This window comes from Gopherus evgoodei, chromosome 13, assembly GCF_007399415.2.
Source record: "Gopherus evgoodei ecotype Sinaloan lineage chromosome 13, rGopEvg1_v1.p, whole genome shotgun sequence".
In the NCBI taxonomy this organism is placed as follows: domain Eukaryota; kingdom Metazoa; phylum Chordata; order Testudines; family Testudinidae; genus Gopherus; species Gopherus evgoodei.
In genome coordinates, this window is record NC_044334.1 from 24,632,915 (window position 1) to 24,654,083 (window position 21,169).

A 21,169-nucleotide genomic window follows, 5' to 3' on the forward strand; every position below is an offset into this window, starting at 1 on the left:
CTCAAGTTGCTTAAATATTCCCTTCCCCTGACCTCCAGGCTTGTGGGCACTCTGGATTACAGTTTACCTTTCTGGGGACACGGAATAGTTGAAACACATAGTACACAGGCTTTGCAGAAGGAATTCTAAATGATTACTTTTTACTTTAGAAAGCACAAGAGAGATACAAGTCCAGATAAAACCATAAAACACCTACACATCCTTCCTTGCCTCAGTTTCCTCACCACTCTGGCCATTCTTCAGGTCAGTGTCTTCTAAGAACATCAGTAGGCTTCCTCTCCTGCACATAGTGGCTTCTCTCTCTTCTGTATTCAGGCTTCTGGTCTCTTTTCTCGCTCTCCAAAATGGCCAGTGGCCCAGTGGGAACCTTTTTTAAAAATAACCTCCAGTCCCCTTAGATGACCCCTCGATCAGCCTCCTGATCGAAGTCCCCACTACATGATCCTTGCTTATTTACCAGCCTGGTTTTCCTGGGCAGTAGCCAACTCTTTGTTCAAAGTTTCATCCATGTGAATTGAAGGCCATCACGTTTTTACAGCCTTCCATTGTGAGCCCTGTCTCACGGCCCCCTGGGAATTCCAGTCCAACATGGAGGTTAAAAGACCACAGAGACCGCTCATGTTAAAAAATGGAGTTTGCTGTTTGACACAGATTTATACAGAATGCTCATGAGCTGACAGACTTAATATGTTGTGCAAAGACAGATTATCACTGCTGTTAACGCTGAAACTTGACAACGGTAGTTTAAGAATTCCCTTGAGCATGGCTATTGCCCCGGTGGCCACGAATGGTACCATTCCTATCCAGATCGTGGGGACATCTACAGCACCCACAGTGACTTGTTTATTAAGGAGGGGAAATAAAGAGACACAGTGATAAGTACTAAGAGAGCAAAACCTTTTTCTTCTCCTCTTGAAAATGGAGAAGTCTGGATCCAGATTGGTGTAACGCAGCTTTTTAATCCTTTGGAAAGACTAACTTCAGAACAGGAAAGCTTCTTTGCCTGAAGAAAGGTTGCCTTATGGTTAGAACCACAACGGAGAGGTAAATCTGACTACTATGGCCTCTGTGCCTCAGTTTGCCCCATGTAAAAGGGAAATAGGAACAGTACACCTGTCCCATTGCAGTGTTATAAGACTTGCTTAATTTAACTGCTTTGAGGTCATTGGCTGTGCTGGGCGATATAAGTGCAAAATAGTATTAAGAAATGTGAGTATTCCGCATCTTCCCTGCAATAGTGCCTTGCCACCAGGGTAAAGGCAGAGTAATAAACTTTTCTTATTACTATAGTTTCTTCTACTGCAGCTATAAATGCAGAAATAATCGGCTGCATTGTGGATTTCTATTTCCAAGTTATATAGTGTGTTAACAACAGACGATCACCCTGCTGTCCTAAACCAGGTAGCTCTTGGACCCTGAGGAAGCCTGGATCACTCTCTCTATATATGTAGCACTGTATTATAATTAGTGCCTCACACTTCCTCAAGATTTAAACTGATGCACTGTACATTCGTCCGGCTGGCACTGCTGTTAGCCAGCACCTTAAAACCCTCCCTTCGCAGGACTGCTTCCTGCTCTGCTCTCTTTGAATGTTTAGTATTTTATTTGTTTTGGTCAAACAACTTACTCCCACGACGACTGCTCTTTAATATTCATCTCTGCCCCTGCCCCTAGCTTGGATTAACTGGATTTTGCTCAAGACGTTTCAGTCTATTACTCTGTACGTTTAAAGGGATGGGTTCCGCCCACTCTATGCCAGAAGAGATTCAAGAACTTGCTGACAAGACTGGCTGTGAGTACTGCTCTGTGTTTTTAGCTTCTTTATTCCCAATGTAGTATTGTTAATCATTGCTAATGGCTTCAAAGTGGATCTGGCAAGGTCTCTTTCTGATCTAAAGCGTCTCCAATAGCCAGCTGCTCCGGCAAGGTTCACTCAGCGCGGGACTCGTGAAGAATGTGGTTTAACTGCGTAAGTAACTGGGGACTTTAGGTTGCTCTATGTTGTTGCAATTTACAGTGGCTTTCGAAACTAGACAAGTGACGACAGCAAGATGACAGGGCTGGTTTGAGCAGGAAGGTTTTATAAGTGAACTCAAAACACAAGTCATGTTTTCTCTGCTCTTGCTTGCTATGCGGCCCTTTTAAGGGGTGAGTTAGTTTTGAGTCTGTCTAGCTGCTGATTGTGTGAAGGATGGAGTCACTAGGAGTGCTAAGAGCTGAGAACTTGCATATACAAACCTGCAGTGTTTTAATAACAACTGCTGGTCCTTCAACCTCTCTGTGCCTTGACATCCCTGGCTATAGAATGGAGATAATACCAACCTCCCAGGCGTGTTGAAACGCTGAGCATTAATATTCATAAACTGTGTTGCGCTCCTTAGATGACGAGTATATGGGAGCTGCTATAGCCACACGTTGATTGTTCCATCATTCTGATAGCCAGTGAGACACATCTGATCATCTGAGGACCGCAGAAGCGGAAACACCGTGTGAATGTGTAATTTCTGCATAGCTGTCCTTTGCCAAGTGAATGGTGGGAGCACTATATCATGGGGTCCTGCAGGAATTGCTTCTTGGCCCCACGCTGTTTAACGTTTTTTATCAACGATCTGGAAGAAAACCTAAAATCATCGCTGATAAAGTTTGCAGGTGCCACAAAAATTGGGGGAGTGGTAAAGAATGAAGAGGACAGGTCACTGATTCAGAGATCGCTTGGGGAGCTGTGCACAAGCAAACAGTATACATTTTAGTATGGTTACATGTACATCTAGGAACAAAGCACGTAGGCCACACTTCTATGATGGGGACCTCTATCTTGGAGAGCAGTGACTCTGAAAAAGATTTAGAGGTTGTAGTAGATAATCAGCTTAACATGAACTCCTCAGTGCAAAGCTATGGCTAAAAAAGCGAATGTGATCCTGGGATGCATAAAGAGAGGAATATTGAATAGGAGCCGAGAGGTTATTTTACATCTGTATTTGGCACTGGTGAGACCGCGGCTGGAATCCTGTGTCCAGTTCTGATGCCCACAATTCAAGAAGGATGTTTGATAAATTGGAGAGGGTTCAGAGAAGAGCCACGAGAATGATTATAGGATTAGAAAACCTGCCTTATAGCTATAGACTCAAAGAGCTCCATCTGTTTAGCTTAACAAAGAGAAGGTTAAGGGATGACTTGACTATAGTCTGTAGCTGTCTACACGGGAACAAATATTTAACAATGGACTCTTCAGTCTAGCAGAGGAAGGTCTAATCCAATGGCTGGAAGTTGAAGCCAGGCAAACTCAGACTGGAAATAAGGAGACATTTTAATGGAGAGAGTAATTAACAATTGGAACGACTTATCCTAGGTCGTAGCGGAGTCTCCGTCACTGACAACGTTTAAATCAAGACTGAATGTTTTTGTAAAAGATCTGCTCCAGGAATTTATTCTTTGGGCAAAAGCTTTACAGAGAAAGTATATTTAAAACAACAAAAGTTCCTACACACTTGGGTGTGATCTCTGGTAAGCGTTTCCTAAGTCCAACACAGGGGTAGGAGTCAGTCTGTCTTCAACAAGGGTGGAGGTCCCCTAAGATCCTGTCAGTTTGTTGAGTCAAAAGGAAGACTACAAGTCAGTTCAAGCCCATCCCATTATACCAAAAGCCCTCTCTTTGTTTCCTAGTCTCTGGAAAACCCAGGGAAGCCTTGCTAGGGGAGGGGGAGGGTATCACTATGGGTTTGTTCAGTCTCAGGGGTAATCACCCTCTGCTGTTTTTGATTCCTGTAGGAACTGTGGTCATCTTCCCCCATTGAATAAAACACAATCACACATAAACTATTCATAAGTTTAATATAACAATCCCAAAAGACAATTCATGGAGTAGCACGTACGTGCTATCCATTGACCTGATCCTAAACCAAATCTAAACAATCTGTATTTGGGAGATTCAAAATTCAGGTCTCGATTTCATCCCCCTCACCCAAACCTCAGGAGTTCCATTTTGGACCCTTTTATAGTGGGCCAAACTGTGATATTTGGATCTGGATTCAGATTCTGGACACGGCAAAGTTGAACTCTGGGGGTCTTCGTTTGAGCATGTTTCATTTTAAAACGTGTGTGTGTGTGTGTGTGTGATGTTAACATATAAAATCACATACATGCCTTTTGTAATGAATACCTTTGGGGAAGGTTAACATAATGGATGTTTTCTAGATTCAGATGCTTTTTTTGTGTTTCTGTGCTACTCTGAACTTTCAAAAGTTGCAGTTGTGCCCTTAGTTCACTACTTGTGGTCTTAGACCTTCTTTTTTAATACAAAATGCTCTTAATTAGAAACAAAACACACACCACATCTGAGAAATGGTAATAGCTCGCCACGTGATGAAGCATTTTGTTTACAAAAAATTAGCCTGTCTGTTGCAATCAAGGCAGAAACAACAAATTGAGTAAAACCACACTGGGCCAATTAATTAAAATCAAATGAACGTGGACTAATTTAAACGGACAATTCTCCAGATTCTCTCACAGATGGTTAAGCTATTAAATTTATAACTTATAGCTAGGAAGATAACCAGTTGCATAAGAGGGGCCTGGTTAGGAGACCAATAAATTTTACTCTGACTCGGTGGCATCGACAAAGCAAAATACATCAGTTTTAACCTCCGTGCTTCCAGACTACCTGTTGTGGCAGGGAGCGTATGTCCAATAAATGAACTTGCCCTTTATAGCCGGGAAGCACCAGAGAGTAGCGCTACCCGATGTTTTCATCCTGAAATAATGCAGAGTCTCCTGTTAGGGGGGAAGAGAAAGGGGGATTGTTACAAATGTGCCCAAAGCTCTTTGGGCTGGGTTTTGTGTCATGATGGTTTGAAAACAGATGAGACAATATCATCCTGCCGTGTGAGCAGGGAACTGGACTAGGTCATCTCTCGAGGTCTCTTTCAGGCCTGTGATTCTATGGTTCTACCCTCAGCTGAGTTTTGGGATTGAACAAAATTGCTGCTTGTCACTCTGCTTCATAACAGACCCACGAGTGTTTGTGCAGCTCCACCACACGAACTGGGCCCTGGTTCACTCAGATCTGGGCTTGTTTTAAAGGAACCAAACACAAAGCTCTGGCAGTGGGGTGAGCGTTTGTGTGACGTGACGCGCCTGCAAAGAAACCATTTGCAGGACATGCTGCTCCTACCTCCCACCTTGAGAATCTTAGCAGACGAGGTTCCCTGCAGAGCCAGCTGGTGTTTGAGCCATTTCTGGGGATGTTCTGCTGGGGCAGCTCTGTGCCAGAAAAGGCTTTTTCGTTTTTGTTTTAAGTAAGTGATTTGTGCAGGTTTTTGATGTCACTGCGGTTTTCTCCCTTGGCGGCTGAAACCTGCTTCACTCATCCATTCTGCAGTTGCATCCCAAAGCTGCCAGCAGGAAAGCAAGGACGCATGGGTAGGTGTAATAAAGGAACTGATTGCAAGCAGCGGGTCACCATCTATGTTTGTTGGTCTGATTCATTCTGTAAAGTAGAGCTGGGGAGTGTATGTGATTATTTTCCTTCCTTTGTAATCCTTCCGGGTCCTCGTGTGAGTTAATAAGAGCAGCACAGTCAGTGTCAATTTCACACAGATGTTATAAACGGAATCACTATGTTGTGAAACAAGTTGCCTACAATTTGAAACACTCATAGATGATTTCTTGGCTTTACTAAGCAGTCATTTGATTTTGTTCTTGAGTTATAATATTTTTCAGTGTATGATTTGAAAGATAGATCATGTGTGGGGCAGTCTGTACAGCACCTAGCACAGTGGGGTCATGGTCCATGACTAGGATTCCTAGATGCTACCACAATACAAATAATAAATAATGTATTGGGATAAGCTGAGAAATACTCAACATAGAACTATCCTCACCGCCTTTACAGAGGTCATAGCACAATGTTAATAAGATTTGGTATGCCCAAGGGATTAATTACACATGCAAACACACACACACACCCAGGGAAAGATGAGCTTCAACACAAATAGAAACCTAAACAACATTAACCCTCTGAAAGTGCATTCAAGTGCAATGTTCAAATACTTTAGATGAAAGATTGTAAATGCTACTGCATCTAGAAGTTAAGCAGCAATGAATTAGTTTCAGCGTCAGAAATATGTTCCCCATCAGTCTATTTCTAAGAGGTTGATGTTTGGATCTACAAATCAGTAGATCCTAAATCCTCCATACTACTTCATTTTGCAAAGTGTCTTTCATACAAATTGCATCGTAAGATGTTTTATGGCATTAATACAATTACAGAGTTGAATAATACATAATGGCATAGGGCGAGAGAGAGATGCAATGGTCCAGACAAGATTATTCTCGCCAGCTGAGATTTGAAATGAGAAGAAAAATCAATGCGGTAGAGAGAAGCAGAGCAGCTGTTCCAGGTGTAAGGAGCTGCAGTGCAGAAGGCTCTTGCATGCCTAGTGTGGTTGTGTGAATGGATGGGACCTGTGCTCGATAAGGGGAGAGATTGCTGCAAGCCCAGGATTAACTGAGGGCGTTGACTGATTTTTGAGCATGCTGAAGTGTGGTAGGTGTGTCACAGGGACAAATGAAGAGATTGCACTTGTCCTGAAGAGCTTGTGTCATGTCTGCTTTCTACTGCAACAAGTAAGGGCAGTAAACAGACAAAAGGGAGAGACAGCATGGCCTAGTGGATAGGGCCCCGGGAGACTAGTTTCTGTTCCTGGCTCTTGTCATAACCTTAGTCCCAGATTTGGACCTTAGCGTCCAAAATATGGGGGTTAGCATGAAAACCTCCAAGCTTAGCTACCAGCTTGGACCTGGTACTTGCTGCCACCACCCAAAAAATTAGAGTGTTTTGGGGCACTCTGGTCCCCCTGAAAAACCTTCCCTGGGGACCCCAAGACCCAAATCCCTGGAGTCTCACAACAAAGGGAAATAATCCTTTTTCCCTTCCCCCCTCCAGGTGCTCCTGGAGAGATACACAGACACAGACACAGACACAAGCTCTGTGAAACTACACAGAGTGACTCCCCCTCTCTGTTCCCAGTCCTGGAAACAAAAAGTACTTTCCTATTCCCCCAGAGGGAATGCAAAATCAGGCTAGCAAATTCAACACACACACAGATCTCCCCCCTGATTTCTTCCTCCCACCAATTCCCTGGTGAGTACAGACTCAATTTTCTTGAAATTTCCCAGTAAAGAAAACTTCAACAGGTCTTAAAAGAAAGCTTTATATAAAAAGAAAGAAAAATACATACAAATGGTCTCTCTGTATTAAGGTGACACAATACAGGGTCAATTGCTTAAAAGAATATTGAATAAACAGCCTTATTCAAAAAGAATACAAATCAAAGCACTCCAGCACTTATATTCATGCAAATACCAAAGAAAAGAAACCATATAACTTACTATCTGATCTCTTTGTCCTTACACTTAGAAACAGAAGATTAGAAAACAGAACTACTTCTCCAAAGCTCAGAGAAAGCAGGCAGACGGAAAACAAAGACTCAGACACAAACTTCCCTCCACCCAAAGTTGAAAAAATCCGGTTTCCTGATTGGTCCTCTGGTCAGGTGCTTCAGGTGAAAGAGACATTAACCCTTAGCTATCTGTTTATGACAGCTCTGCCACAGACCTGCTGCGTGACCTCGGGCAAATCACCTCTCCCCTCTTTGCTTCTCTTTCCCCTTCCACTCTGTCTGTCCCTCTCTAGAATGGGGCAGGGATTGGCTCATACTATGCATCTGTATCGTGCCTAGCACAGTGGACCCTCTAGAGGCTGCGCTAAACCAAATAACAGTGCCAAGAGCCAGCCTTTATTTTAAAAACCTAAAGGCAGCTTGTGTCAGGCCAGTCTGATACGGAGTTATTTACAGCCAACTCCTTTGCTATTGCAGTCACGCGACCCTATGAGGATTGGGGTAGGTTCAGTAGCTCCTACTTTCTTATCAGAGCCTCTTGTTGGGCTACAGTGAGTGACGTTGGAATGCCAGCAGCATCCATTACATGCCTTTAAAATCAAAAGTTCCCAGCCACATTCCAGTGAGATCCTATGGTGAGTCTCCTGCATAGGGCATTCTGCTGTGAATCTGAGCGTGCTCACTGTGCTTGAGAATTCTCATGTAATGATGGGCTTTAATGAAGGGCTAATTTGGCTGCATTTGGAGTGTCTGTGCTTGCAGACGATGACCGGTGGCTATGTTGGCCTGGTTGATAACTCTTCCCCTCTTCATCTATTAGATTAACATTTGAGAGAGAGAAAGGCTGGAGCCTATGGTTTTCCTCACTGTCTGAGTGCGCGTCTGATTCAAGCCTCAGTCACACCAAAGCAGGAAGGGATGTTTGCAGAATAAGGGACTATTTCATTTTTAAAAAGTCAAAACAAATTATTGGAAAAGGACCGTGGGCTGGATTCTATCTTGCACAGTTGAGAATGGAGCACGGCCGGACGCAGTACTGGAGACAGGAGAGCAATATTGCAAAGCATGGTCTCTCGTGGAGTTTTTAGAGGGGTCGATCTGCTCCTCTGTGTGGGCTCAAGTCTAACACTGATGCTGAAATGGTTGCTACTGGGAAGAACTTAGAAATGTCATTTCTAAGGTTGAGCTGGTGGATGAGAGGCAGCAGAACTAACTGCCTCATGGAAGTGGGGTGATCTGCATTCTCCAAGGCCAACTTGGGCTCTCATTATGGAAGCAGAGGTCAGGATCACTGTGCAGGCAGAGTGCTGAACTCAAGATACAGGTCTAGCGAGCTCCTGTTGCTCTTCCAGGTGATATTGTAGCAGCACGGAGACTAAAGGAGGTGGAGTCTAGCGATCCTCTGCCAGGTAGGGGGTTGCTGTGACATGGCCAATACACATATGCGCACCCTCAGTGTCATGTGTTCATGGCGGGCCTTCTGCTGCCTTAATCCATCCTCAGAGAGGCAGGTTCATGGGTAGAGAAGGGGAGGAAGAGGAGAACAGGGAGGTGTTTTAAAATCTCCCAAATCCAATGTTGTTGTTTTTTTTTTTTAAATATTTTACTTGCAAACTGAGATGCTTGTGTGGGCGGTGGGGTGAGGTGGGGAAGAGAGGCCCCAATTCAAACCAAGACCATTTTAGATAATACCTGGAAGTATTTCCTAACGATGCAGCTGTCAGACCACAAGAGTCTCCCAAGGGAGGGGTGAAAGCCACATCATTGGAGCTGTTTGCAACTGGACAAGATAAGTATTTCTGTAAATACCCTAAGGAACCATCCTGCTTCAGCTGAGGGATGTTCCAGATGACTCAGCAGGTCTCTGACTCCCCTGAATTGGCGCGTGACTGTCCCTGATAGTCTGCTCAGGCTTTCACCCTCTAAAGCAGAGGTCTGAATAGGGCAGAGCGCATGCATTAATACCACTGCCCAGCAAAAGCGTTTACTTCACCCACGGCAACTTGGGCCCAGATACTCTTTCTATTGTAAGCTACAAGGAGTTTTGCTGTAGATTTCAAGAGCCGAAGGATCAAGCTTTTAAGGAGCAGGTGACAGGAACACAAACTATCATTTGTTTACAAGCCCCATCTTTAAAGGCAAAAACAGCCTCCTTATGCCTCAGCTCCGTTAGGGCAGGGCTGCGCAGCCTGAGCGGTCAGCTGATGTGCAGTGTAGAACTATGGTAACACAATGGACATCTCAGCTTTCCACACAGAAAGGGAGCGAGGCTGTATTTACAGCCTGGCTTTGGCTGGAGGAGAAATCTGACCGTTTAAGGACATACAGTTCTGTGTGCTTATGAGATCGTGACTCATTCTGGCCACCTGAGCCAAAATATCAAATGAGCCACCTGAGACGTTAAGTGCTAACCCTGCCCAGGTGGGGCGATACAGACGTGAGTGCTCATTACCAGCTGGCCGTTTGGTGGCTTTTGTGAAATGAGTTGATGATCTCAAGCCTGTTTCAAGCGCACAGGTGTTCATGGTACCAAACTAGCTGTCACAACAGACACATCGGCAGCCGAGCGGAGAGACGAAATCTGTGCTGGCCCTGTGTTCACATAGATGTGCTTCCAGGATAAACTCTCAATCCAGCACCTTTCGCTGGTACTGACGTTCACTTAGGCAACAATAAAACTGCCCTCAGCCTCAGCCCAGATTCCTCTCTCTCACGTGCGTAAAAATAATGAAATGATACAGCTTAGGTTCCCTTCCTGTACAGTGCACATCCAAGCAGTCAGAGAAATGTGGAGAGCCAGTAGGAGGCAAGAGGGTGTCACACGATGACTCCCAGGAACCGGCTTATTCAACTAGATCAAAACTCAAGCCCCCAAATTTACAATGCACCTTTGGTATCAGGCCCCACTTTACCGCTGTGGCCTTTCTAAAGTGGCCATCATTGTGGCATCTAGACACTACAGTCAAGTCACTATACTGGATGGGTGCCTGCCACATTAGTATCAAACTTCTTGTTCCAGAACAAAGTCTGTAAGTCTCTGCAAGAGCAGTGTTCTAAAACGAGAGGGAGATTAGGGAGCGGGGAAGGGGGCCACGTCACGCTGAAGATCTGCATTTTCATAGGGAGTGCACTTGTAATAAAAAGCAATCCAGCCTGGTCACATTTGTTATCCAGTCCCCATCGGTCTTTGTTCTTGATCCATCGTAAGCCCAAATAATTCCTGCAGTGTTTGGATAAGAGAAACCAACTCCATCAAAGTTCTGGCACCATTTCTGACTCCGTTTCCAGAGCCGAACTGTCTAGCCTGAGCCTCTGTAACATAGTCGGCCTGAGCTCAGGCTGCAGTGTAAATTGGAGCCTTTGGCGTAACGGTGCTCCTTTGCTGTGAACAGTCCTGTCTGGAAAGCCAGGCACCCATAACCATCAGCTGGTGAGTAATGTCTGTCCCAAGCCTGGATAGCCAGGAATGTAATAGTGTGGGCTTCTTCCCACCCCCTCCAAAAAAAGGGGGCTTTGGCCTAGATCTTCAAAGCTATTTAGGCATCACATTCCTGTTGATTTCAGTGGGTGTTAGGTGCCTACTTACCAAGGGCATCCAGAAGGGGGGGCAATTGGAGCAATTTGCCCTGGGCCCCGCAGGGGCCCCGCGAGTCCTGGCCGAGAATCTCTTCCTTGGTCAGAGGCACCATTTTAATATTTACTCACCCAGTGGCTGTTCTGGTCTTCGGGGGCACTTCAGCGGCGGGCCCTTCGCTCGCCCCGGGTCTTTGGAGGCACTTCAGCAGCAGGCCCTTCTCTCGCTCCGGGTCTTTGGCAGCACTTCGGTGGCGGGGCCCTTCGCTCGCTCCGGGTCTTTGCCGGTGCTTCGGCGGCGGGGCCCTTCGCTCGCTCCGGGTCTTCGGCGACACTTCAGCGGCGGGGCCCTTCTCTCACTCCGGGTCTTTGGCAGCACTTCGGTGGCGGGGCCCTTCGCTCACTCCGGGTCTTTGGCAGTACTTCGACGGTGGGCCCTTCAGTGCTGCTGAAGACACGGAGCAGGTGAAGGACCCATCACCGCTGCCGCCGAAGACTAGGAGCACCGCCAGGTGAGTACAAGCACCGCAGCTCCCCCACTTTGCCCCAGGCCCCCTGACTCCTCTGGGCAGCCCTGCTACGTGCCTTTGATCTTGGCCTCGATGTGAATGGCAGGGTGGGATTTCATATTCACTGTGTCTCAATGAGTCCAGATCAAGTCTACTCAGTCTGCTAGTCAAAAGATGTTTTTCTGACTACAAGCCTGATGAACTCAGCCTGGGGTCTGACTGCCAAGCTAGGTGAAAGTGAAGCTGCAGGTCAAAGTAAACCCAGTTTCACCTGCACAAATCCTAATTGTTTTCAGGTTAGGCCCTCAGTGAGACCTGCACAAACCCTCAGTCTGCATATGGAGCCCAGCAAGGTGAAGTTGGGGGGCTGGCAGCTAAGAAGAAAACAAAAAACCCTCAGCTGTTCACTTGCAGAGAGAGCAGATTTGATCTGGAATCAGTGAATATTGGCTAGGGAACCAGATTATGCTAGTTGTTGAGGAGAGAGCATGTGGCCTACTGGGTGACATTGAGCAAGTTGCTTCACCCCTTTGTACCTCAGTTTCCCAACTGTAAAATGGTGTTGCTCATAGTGACCTCCTTTGTCAAACACCTTGAGATTGACCGATGGAAAACTCTATATAAGAGCTGGGGGTTATCGTTGTTGTTATTAGAGTCACTTTCCAGGTCTGAAGCACATTTAAAGTACCACATAGCCAGCCCCTATCATCTGGGGCTAGACTCTGTGCTTGCCTATGGAAGACTCAAGTTCAAGAGAGACCTTGCCTCTTTCCTGCGTCGCTCAGGAGCTGTGTCTGATCAGAAACAGACTCCCTTCAGATTGCAAGCTGTGCGGGACCCTGAGCGGCAAGTTAGCTGCATTGCCCTAAATCCTGTATAGCAGCTACTCCTGGAGCAGTGGTACTGCTTTGCAAGGGCTGCCTTATCTTGATCATTTGGCGTGTAACTGCAGCTGCTGTTGGCTAGGGAGATGGAGTAGCAGGAGGCAGGAAGGGAGGGGACAGGTCTGAAGGGAGTGTGCAGGTCTGGCCTGCATGAGCACTTGGCAGTGTGGCTAAAGAGAAGGCTGCGGAGTGGCTAGCCCTTGTCAGGAAAAGGTACATCTCAAGAGAATTCTCTGGCGAGATCAATAAATTGGGGTGGTGGCTGTATGGATTGAGGCAGACACGTGTTTAAGTCTGAGAAAAACAGAAATCTTGGCCTCTCTAAAAGGGTCATCACCCTGGATTATTTTGCCTTTCCTGGCTGTTTACATGTGTGCATTAGCAGCCAGGGTGGAGAGGGGGCACTTTGTGAAAGTTAAGTTAGACGCCAAATATGTGTAGGTTTGGCCCAGCCCCAGTATAACCCGAGCTCTGAGAACTCTGCTGGGAAGTGGATTCCCACGACTACAGCTGGACCTAGAATATCATCTCTCTGGGGCAGGGATGGGTCTGTGTGGCGCTGTGCCTGGGTGCTGCTGGAATTCAGATAATGCCAAGGGACAAAGGCACAGTGTGAACCAACAGCCACAACTCTCCTGTATTTACTCCACACTGCAGCGGTGCCTGCTTATGTCAAGAGTGAGCTGGGATCCTGCAGCTCTGCTGGTATTCAGAGCCAAAGGCCCGTGGTTTAAAGGTGCCTGAAGATGCCTTGTGGGATTTCCAAAGCACCTAGATGTTACCTGTGTCTTCAGGCACCTAAATACCTTTAAAACACTGGCTCTATATCCTCACCTGGTGACCTTGGGCCCCAGTGGTACTTGTGGACCTAGGACCACTAGAAGTTTGATCGGAGCTCAGCCTCTCTCCCTGCCCCCATCAGAAGGGACTCAGAACCCAGGGCACCTACACCAGCCTGTCTTCAGTCACTGAGGCTCCTTTCATGTTGGAGGTGGGGAACGGGGAGGTGGCTTTGTTGTAGGCTAGGTAATTGTTCTGCCTGGGGCTGACACAGCTGGTTAAGGGAGCCCAACAAAATGGCAACGGTGTTCAGAATCTCTCTGAGGCCAGGATTGGGAGGCTCTGACTCAAACAGCACAGAGACCAGCAGCCTGGAAAAAAGCCCAATGAATCCAGTGCCTTTTGCTCTAGCCTGGAAGCCTACACGTGGGCAAAGACCTGAGCCATCAGAGACAGGTTCTTTCTAAGGGATATGAGCCAGAAGTGTTGACCCTGAGCGTCTCTCCCGGGGAGTGCTTTCCCTTGTGCAGGTGTTGCTGCTTTATGGAAAAGGACTGAGATTCTTTTGAACAAAATGTCCAGTCACAACTATTCATCTGCCTGTTCGAAAGGAGAACTGTGCCCAGCCTTGTGCTGCCATGGGAGGAAGACCTGGCTTTGGAAGAGACCCCTTTTGTTTTGTACCTTGGGCAGGTGAGTCACCTGGAAGGGAGAGGTGACATGCTGCAGCACACAGCGCTCCCCCACTTCTCCACAGAGCAGTGCAAGCATTTCACTAGCCTGTAACATGGCTACCTACTGATCACTAGCGGTCCCTAGTAGACAGAATAGCACTGTGGACTCACTGTACCCTCCATCTGTGAATCTCAAAGTGCTCCACAGCCCTCTGGGGGGGGGGTGATACCTCCATTTTACATATGTGGCAAGCTACATTACAGAGACATGGTGATTTGCCCAAATTCACTGGCACAACTGGGAATAGAACACAGGAGTCCTATTTCCAAGTCCTCTGTGCTAATCATAGACTCTCTCGGAGCGCTCTGGTGGCTGGGAGAGGAAGAGGTACCATTTTGCTGCCAGATGGGATTTTTGTCACTACTTGTGCATTCCCCAAGGTTTATAAGACTTTGATTTAAAACCAAGTTCCAGATGTGTAAGCCTTCCTTGGCCCCAGTGTTTCCATGGCAATGGTGATGTCATCAAGTGGCAATGTGAAAGGTCAACAGCTGACCTCTAAGCTTTGGAAGCAATGTGTTGAAAAAGTTTCCATTTACGTGAAAACCATGAACAGAAGTAAAATAGTGAAGCATAAACCAGAGCAGGATTTTTAAAGCACTACATGGCTATAGTGGAGATGTAAGCGTAATAGGTCGCGTCCCACTTTAAGCAACTAGAGAGTCAAAATACAGCAGGATCTTGCTTATCCAAACAGCTTGGCCAACGTCACCAAATTTGTTTGGCTAACTGGGAGTCAGTGGCAAGGGCAAGGTTGACGAAGTGGGGGGGTTTTCTTGGGGTTTTCTGTCTTTTCCAGGGTTTGCACGCACAGGGGATGGGACTCAATGTACCTGGGTGTTACTGGTTTAACGAGATGAGGGAAGAGGGCGTTTGATGTTACAGAGGACCGGAGAGGGACTCGGGACCCCAGCCCAGGAGACACAACCGGTTCTGGCCAGTGGGAGGACAATGCTCTGCAGAGAGAGGACCCCGGTAACCTGACCAGCCGGTTCCAGCCAGAGGAGAGCTTCGAGGAGAGGGGACTCAGGCCTTCCTGTTTACGATCCTGTTTACCTGGAGAGAAGACAATGGACAGAGGTGGGGTTTGAGGCCAGGGATATCAGAGGCCCAGCTGGGAAGCAGGGGGGCTCGGGGCTGGTGAAGGGAAGCAGGCAGAGCCCACCTGGATGCAGGGAGACTGGGATGTGCTGTTATTGTGAGAGGCCAGGCCTGAGGCCCTGAGAGTTTCCTGTGCTGTGTTCAACTCTCAATAAACCCTCCTGTTTTATACTGGCTGAGAGTGACTCTGGTCTAGAGAACAGGGTTGCATCAGCCCCTTCAGGGGTGAAGAGGCCCAGGGGGTCCAGAGTCCATGGACTCCCGGAGGGGGCCCACAGCAGAGACAGATGTGCTAAGGCAGAGAGGTGCAGCTCCAGGAGGTGGAGTGGCCTGACCCCAAGAGAGAGTGGACCCCGAGAAGGGCTGTCTCACTAAAAAGGGCACCCCTCACGGACCGCACAGGGCCAAGAGTGGGCACAATCTGTGAGTCCGTGACACAAGGAGACATGTTAGCAGTTAGAGGGGGTTCAGACGCTGACAGTCTGGGCGTGTAAGAACTTTTATTTTAACAGTAGCTTTTAAAAAAAGGTCCTGCCCCATTCCATGATAGATTCAACACTCACACATGGGACATTTCCAGACTTCATTGCAGGCAGACTGGAAAATCCAGATGCAACTGTTCCTGGTGAAAGTGAAAAGTATTAGCTGATGGAATTTACATCTGTGTGTGAGTGTGAGAAAAGGGAAGTCTTGAGCCACTTGGGATGGAAAAAAAAATGCTGTGCACTGGATTTCTGGGCCCACCTGGTATTGCCTCACGCAGGCAGAGCCCATGAGCTTGATGGCTGTGCTCACCTGGACGTGGGTCCTGAGTATAGCCTGTGAGAGGGTAACCTAACGCCGATGTCTATACCCAGCTGGAATTGATGTTCGAATACAGCCAATCAGAGAAGAACCCAACTGGTCCCTGAAGTGGACTTTAAGCTACCTGCTCAAACACATTTTTCCATCCACCTCCTAACTCTGTGATTTTGCTGCATTGTTGACACTTAGCTGAGCTTTAAACTGTGGCTTGTGGCCAACCCAGTCTTAGGCTCATGTCTTTCATCATGTTACACGACACTGGAGCTTTCTCAGGTCAGCCATTGGGATGATGTGGATCTGGTCCAGCCATGGCTAGTCATACCCCCATCCCCAACAGCTGTTGCTGCTACAGCAGATGTAAGGATATCTACTGTGAGTCACTGAGAGAAATATCAGCCTTCCAAGGGGAGCAGTGGGGGGCAAAAAAACCTAGCTGGCTTCCAGACTGACCTTGGTAAGTTCATGGAGAGGATGGTATGATGAAACTGCCTACAATGGCATGTCACCAATCTTCAACGGCCAGCAGCAAATATCTCCAACGCTGGATGGGGAGGGCTCTGAGTTACTACAGTAAATTCTTTCCCTGGTGTCTGGCTGGTGGGTGTTGCCCACATGCTCAGGGTCTAACTGATCACCATATTTGGGGGTCGAGAAGGAGGTTTAAACTAGATTAAATGGTGGATTCTCTGTAACTTTGAGTCTTTAAATGGTGATTTGAGGACTTCAGTAACTCAGCCAGAGATTATGGGCCTGCTACAGAGTGGGTGGGGGAGGTTCTGTGGCCTGCAATGTGCAGGAGGTCAGACTAGATGATCGTGATGGTCCCGTGATCTGATCTTGAAGTCTATGAGTCTAATTGCACCAAGTTGCAAAACACTTCAGCAACAGGCACAGAAAGAGAGAGAGAGAGAGAGAGAGAGAGAGAAGCTGCAGCAAACAGCATAGAGAACTTCCCAAGACCTGTAAAATATTTAGGCCAACGAACTGGGGAGGTTTCCCTTTCAAGGCTGTAAAACAACAGCAAAAATGGAGCAAAGCCAGTTACTTAAAAGTTAGAAAAATATCAGTACAGACCTGTTACCTTCTGGCAACTGTAGTTAAAATCATAGATTTGCCAATGATATTTTAATGTGCTTGTGAACTACCTGCCCTGCTGTGAAAGACCCATTAGTGAAAGCTTGTGTTCCATCATATCCCATGTGATTCCATATGCCATCTCGCCCATCTCTGGGCCTGGGTCGGGGAGAATGTGATGCTCAACTGGCACATGGACAAGAGTTAATATCTTGTGCAAACAAAGCCAACGGCTGCTTTTCCCACTGCTGATAATTACTATAGTCAATATTTATGCATATCTGAAAAGTACCAGCCCGTGACTGATCTGAGTCCTGTAAGTATGCACATGAGTTTCTGGCGAGGTATCAGTGAAAAGAAAATAACTTCCACCAAGAAACTGAGGAGTCAACAAATTCGTGATTGGTGTTGCCATGGCTTATTGCAGGTTAATATCACTGCTCTACAGCCAAAATGCTTCTGAAATAAATGTAGTCCAACTTAACTAGTTCTGGGTCACTGAGAATGAAAATGATGCTTAAAATTGTTGATTGGTTCTAGTTTTCAAGATATGCTATTGGGTCAGTATATACTACCCTTGACTTGGGAATGGCGGAGGATAAGTGAGTTATAAAGGGAAGGGATCTCAATTTAAACCAGAAATGACTAAAATACATCTTTGACTGGATCTATGAATAAATCTATGACTGGGTTTGGACAGTACTTGCTTTTTAGGCAAAACAGTGATTGATGCAATCTGAAGCTGGTATTGCTTCATACATGATATGAATTGCATCATGTTATTCCTAGAAGTCATGGATGATGCAATCATAACAAAGCTTACATCACTCTGCTGAACAAATTGCCCTAATCAGCTCTAGAAATCATACAGTGTCGTGCTCTCTTATTTGTTAGTGTTTGATTTTGCAAAGGGACACATTTCTGTTTAGCCAAAGTGAGCAGAGATGCCTCGTACTTGTGTGAACAGTGCAGATAACTTCTGCTATGTTTGTGGTGAAGTGACTTTTGCATCACAAAAGCGCAGTATAACCACTATGGTTAAGAAAGCCTATCACTTTTATTTTGGCTGCAAAATTGGAGATCAGGACAAGAGGTGGGCCCCACACATATGCTGCAACACTTGTGCAACAAGTCTTCGCCAGTGGTTGAACAGGAAAAGGAAATCTATGCCTTTTGCAGTGCCAATGATTTGGAGAGAGCCAACAGATCATACCAGCAATTGTTACTTCTGCATGGTGCCTCCAGCTGAGAAAGGTGTGTCAAAGAAGAAAAAGTGGACTGTGCATTATCCAAACATTCCATCAGCTATACGCCCAGTACCCCACGGAGAAGGACTGCCGGTTCCTGATGCACCAGAATCATTCTCACTTGAGTCAGACGAGGAAGAGGAAGAGGATGAAACTTCTGGTCCTGAACGATCAATGTCACAGGACCCACATTTTTTCCCATCCTCCTCCTCTGAACCGCACCTCATAACACAAGGTGAACTGAATGACCTTGTCAGGGATTTGGAACTACCCAAGAGTAAGGCAGAGCTGTTGGGCTCCAGACTAGAGCAGTGGAATCTCCTGGCAGGCTATCGGGGCAAAAGGAGCCCATCAATGCTTGCAGACTATTGCTGGACAGTGACAAGAGATGCTCCATTTAATGAATACAAGAGACAAGCCAAGAAGTGCCGAGTAGACACTGAATAGGACTAAACTATGTACATAATAGTTTTTTGCCTTTTGTTTCCTAATACATTTTATTTATTTAACCCTTTTGCTGATTTTTAAAGTGTTACATAAACAGGACAGGTGAAATATTATCATGTAAAACAACCATAAACACATGAAAAGACCTAGGTTTACAATTTATGATTAAAACTCTACTATCTACACAATATACGTAGACATAAAATGTAAAAACTTAAATATCTTAGAAACAGTAGCCCATCAGTTGTTTTAATTGTCATATTTGAATTCAGCACATCAAAATACATAATAAATATCACATTTTATCTCTGAAGCATTGTAGACCAGTGTATTAGGGCTAGTCCCTCTTGCTTAGAGCATTGGTGTGGGAGGCTGGAGTCTGTCCAGGACTCTGTCAGACTTGCAGTGTGATGTTGTGCCAGTCGCCATCCAGTTCTTGTCTCAGCTTCCCCATCAGTAAAGTGAGGGTAATTCCCATTTCCTGTGTGGTGTGCTAAGCTTAATCAGGGCTTGTAAATCTCCCTGTGGTTCACAGATGGATGGTTCTGTATTGCAATGACTGGTATGGGGTTCACTCCAGGGCACTGAGTTTCTGAGTAAGATAGTATCATTACTTGTAAGCTCTCTCTAGTTAGGGGTAAACATCAGATCTTCTGTTCTCTCTGCAAGAGCTGCCCCCAGCCAGCTCCTGTGCACAGCCAGGGCAGTTCCAGCATGTACCCATATAGTCTTCATATGCCGCTACACTGTCTTTCTCCACCATGGGACATAAACTTTGCCACACGGCAGCAGAGCAGTGGTCTGCCTAGCTTGGTACCATATATTAGCCAGTAGCTAATGGCAGATACTTCAGACTGTGTAATATGCCACTACAATGTCCATTATTATTCCAGGGGTAAGGGAGGATTGGGGAATTGAGCCCAGCTGGTGATCATCATCTTGATTTGAAGCAGGAGAATCGATGGCTCTTAATTTTATCCTAGGTAGCGTAATTACAACTTCTAGGCTGATGGAGTGTCTAGGCAAAGATTTTCGAAAATGACCAGTCTCTTTGGATGCCTCCATGTTTGGGGGCCACTTTACAGTACAGGGGCCTGATTTCCAGACAAGGGAGCTGCTCAATGCTTTCTGAAGAAGAGATCCATTTAAGGTGTCTCAAATTGGCATCCAAAATTTATAGTTACTTCTGAAAATATTAGTCCAAAAACTGTTTCCCTTTTCTCTCTCAAATATATTGCTTTTGAATTTCATAGAGTCCACCTCTATTATTGAAGTAAACAGAAAGGCCTGATGGGCTGCCTTTATTTTTTTATTGTTTTATTTTTAACCAACAGCATTGCACTTATGTCACCGACACCTCTTAGTGGTACTTCCCCAGATATAAGATACATGACACGGAGGAGGGAGGACGAGACAACTCTGTATCACCAGGTTCTCACCTCAGCACTTTGTATCTGAACTGTATGGTCTGGCTGCACACTCTTACTGCAAGCTAACGGGCCACCAGGGCATAAAGAGTTTGCTTGGGAGGCTCAGATTGCAGAATAGGGACTGTACAGTATAAATTCCTTGGGGGCAGGGACCGTCTTATATCATTGGCAGCTTTCAATAAATAATTATTCTACACGCAGGTGCAGCTATGACGGATGTGGGATTGTTCTGGGCCTTTTCCCATACAGCTGGGGTGGCCAGAGTGGGACTCCGCAGCCACATGTAGCTCCTTGTATAGGTACCGACTCCGGGGCTGGAGCTACAGACGCCAACTTTTCAATAGGCCGAGGGGTGCTCACTGCTCAACCCCTGGCTCTGCCCCCTACTCCATTCCACCCCTTCCCGCCCCCTCCCCTGAGCCTGCCATGCCCTTGCTCCTCGCCCCCCCAGAGCCTCCTGCACCCCATGAAACAGCTGAGCGGGAGGTGTAGGGAGGCGCTGATTGTCGGTGCTGCTGGTGGGTGGGAGGCACTGGGAGCAGGTGGGGGAGCTGCTGATGTATTACTGTGGCTCTTTGGCAATGTACATGGGTAAATTCTGGCTCCTTCTCAGGCTCAGGTTAGCCACCCCTGCCGTACAGTGAGGACTGGGCTCATGTTGTACTTCACATGTTCAAAGCAGTTTACAAACACTGAACAATCAGTCCTCGCAGACCCTTCTGCGCTAAGCAGGTAATGATACTTCCCTGATTCATGGATGGGGAAACAGAGCCGCAGAAAGGTTACGTGACATGCATAAGGCCACAGAGGGAGCCGGTGGCAGGGCTGGAAATAGAAGCGAGGTCTCCTGAAACCAGTCCTGCATTCTGACCACTAGTCCCTGCTGGTGTAAACACCAACACTATTTGATTGATATCTTTGACCGGTGTCCCCTCTGCAGCTTTCTAAATAAAGTGGCCCTAATGGGTCGTTTTTTTTTCAAGGATGTCACTGGAGCTGTAACGGAGCTGAATTATTTAGCCAAGTCCTATGCCTCCTCTTAAGGAAGCTCTGCATCCCCACTCTGTTGCACCAACATGCAACGTTCAGAAGAGCTGCTTGGACCTTTGATCCATGTCTAGAAGTGCTGAAGCTGCAAAGCTGCAGCTTCGCTACTCTAGCCCTGTAATGGCAAGGGCAAGGGGC

General features: G+C 46.6%; 1 protein-coding gene across 1 annotated transcript in view; it reads left to right on the forward strand.

The window, feature by feature from the left end:
- Positions 1 to 1,449: 1,449 nt before the first annotated feature.
- Positions 1,450 to 21,169, forward strand: part of TESC (tescalcin) — a 31,040-nt gene continuing 11,320 nt past the window's right edge. Inside the window, exon 1 of the mRNA XM_030582454.1 lies at positions 1,450 to 1,792. Coding sequence (XP_030438314.1) covers positions 1,735 to 1,792 — 58 coding nt within the window. The 5' untranslated portion in view covers positions 1,450 to 1,734. The remainder of the gene's footprint in view (positions 1,793 to 21,169) is intronic.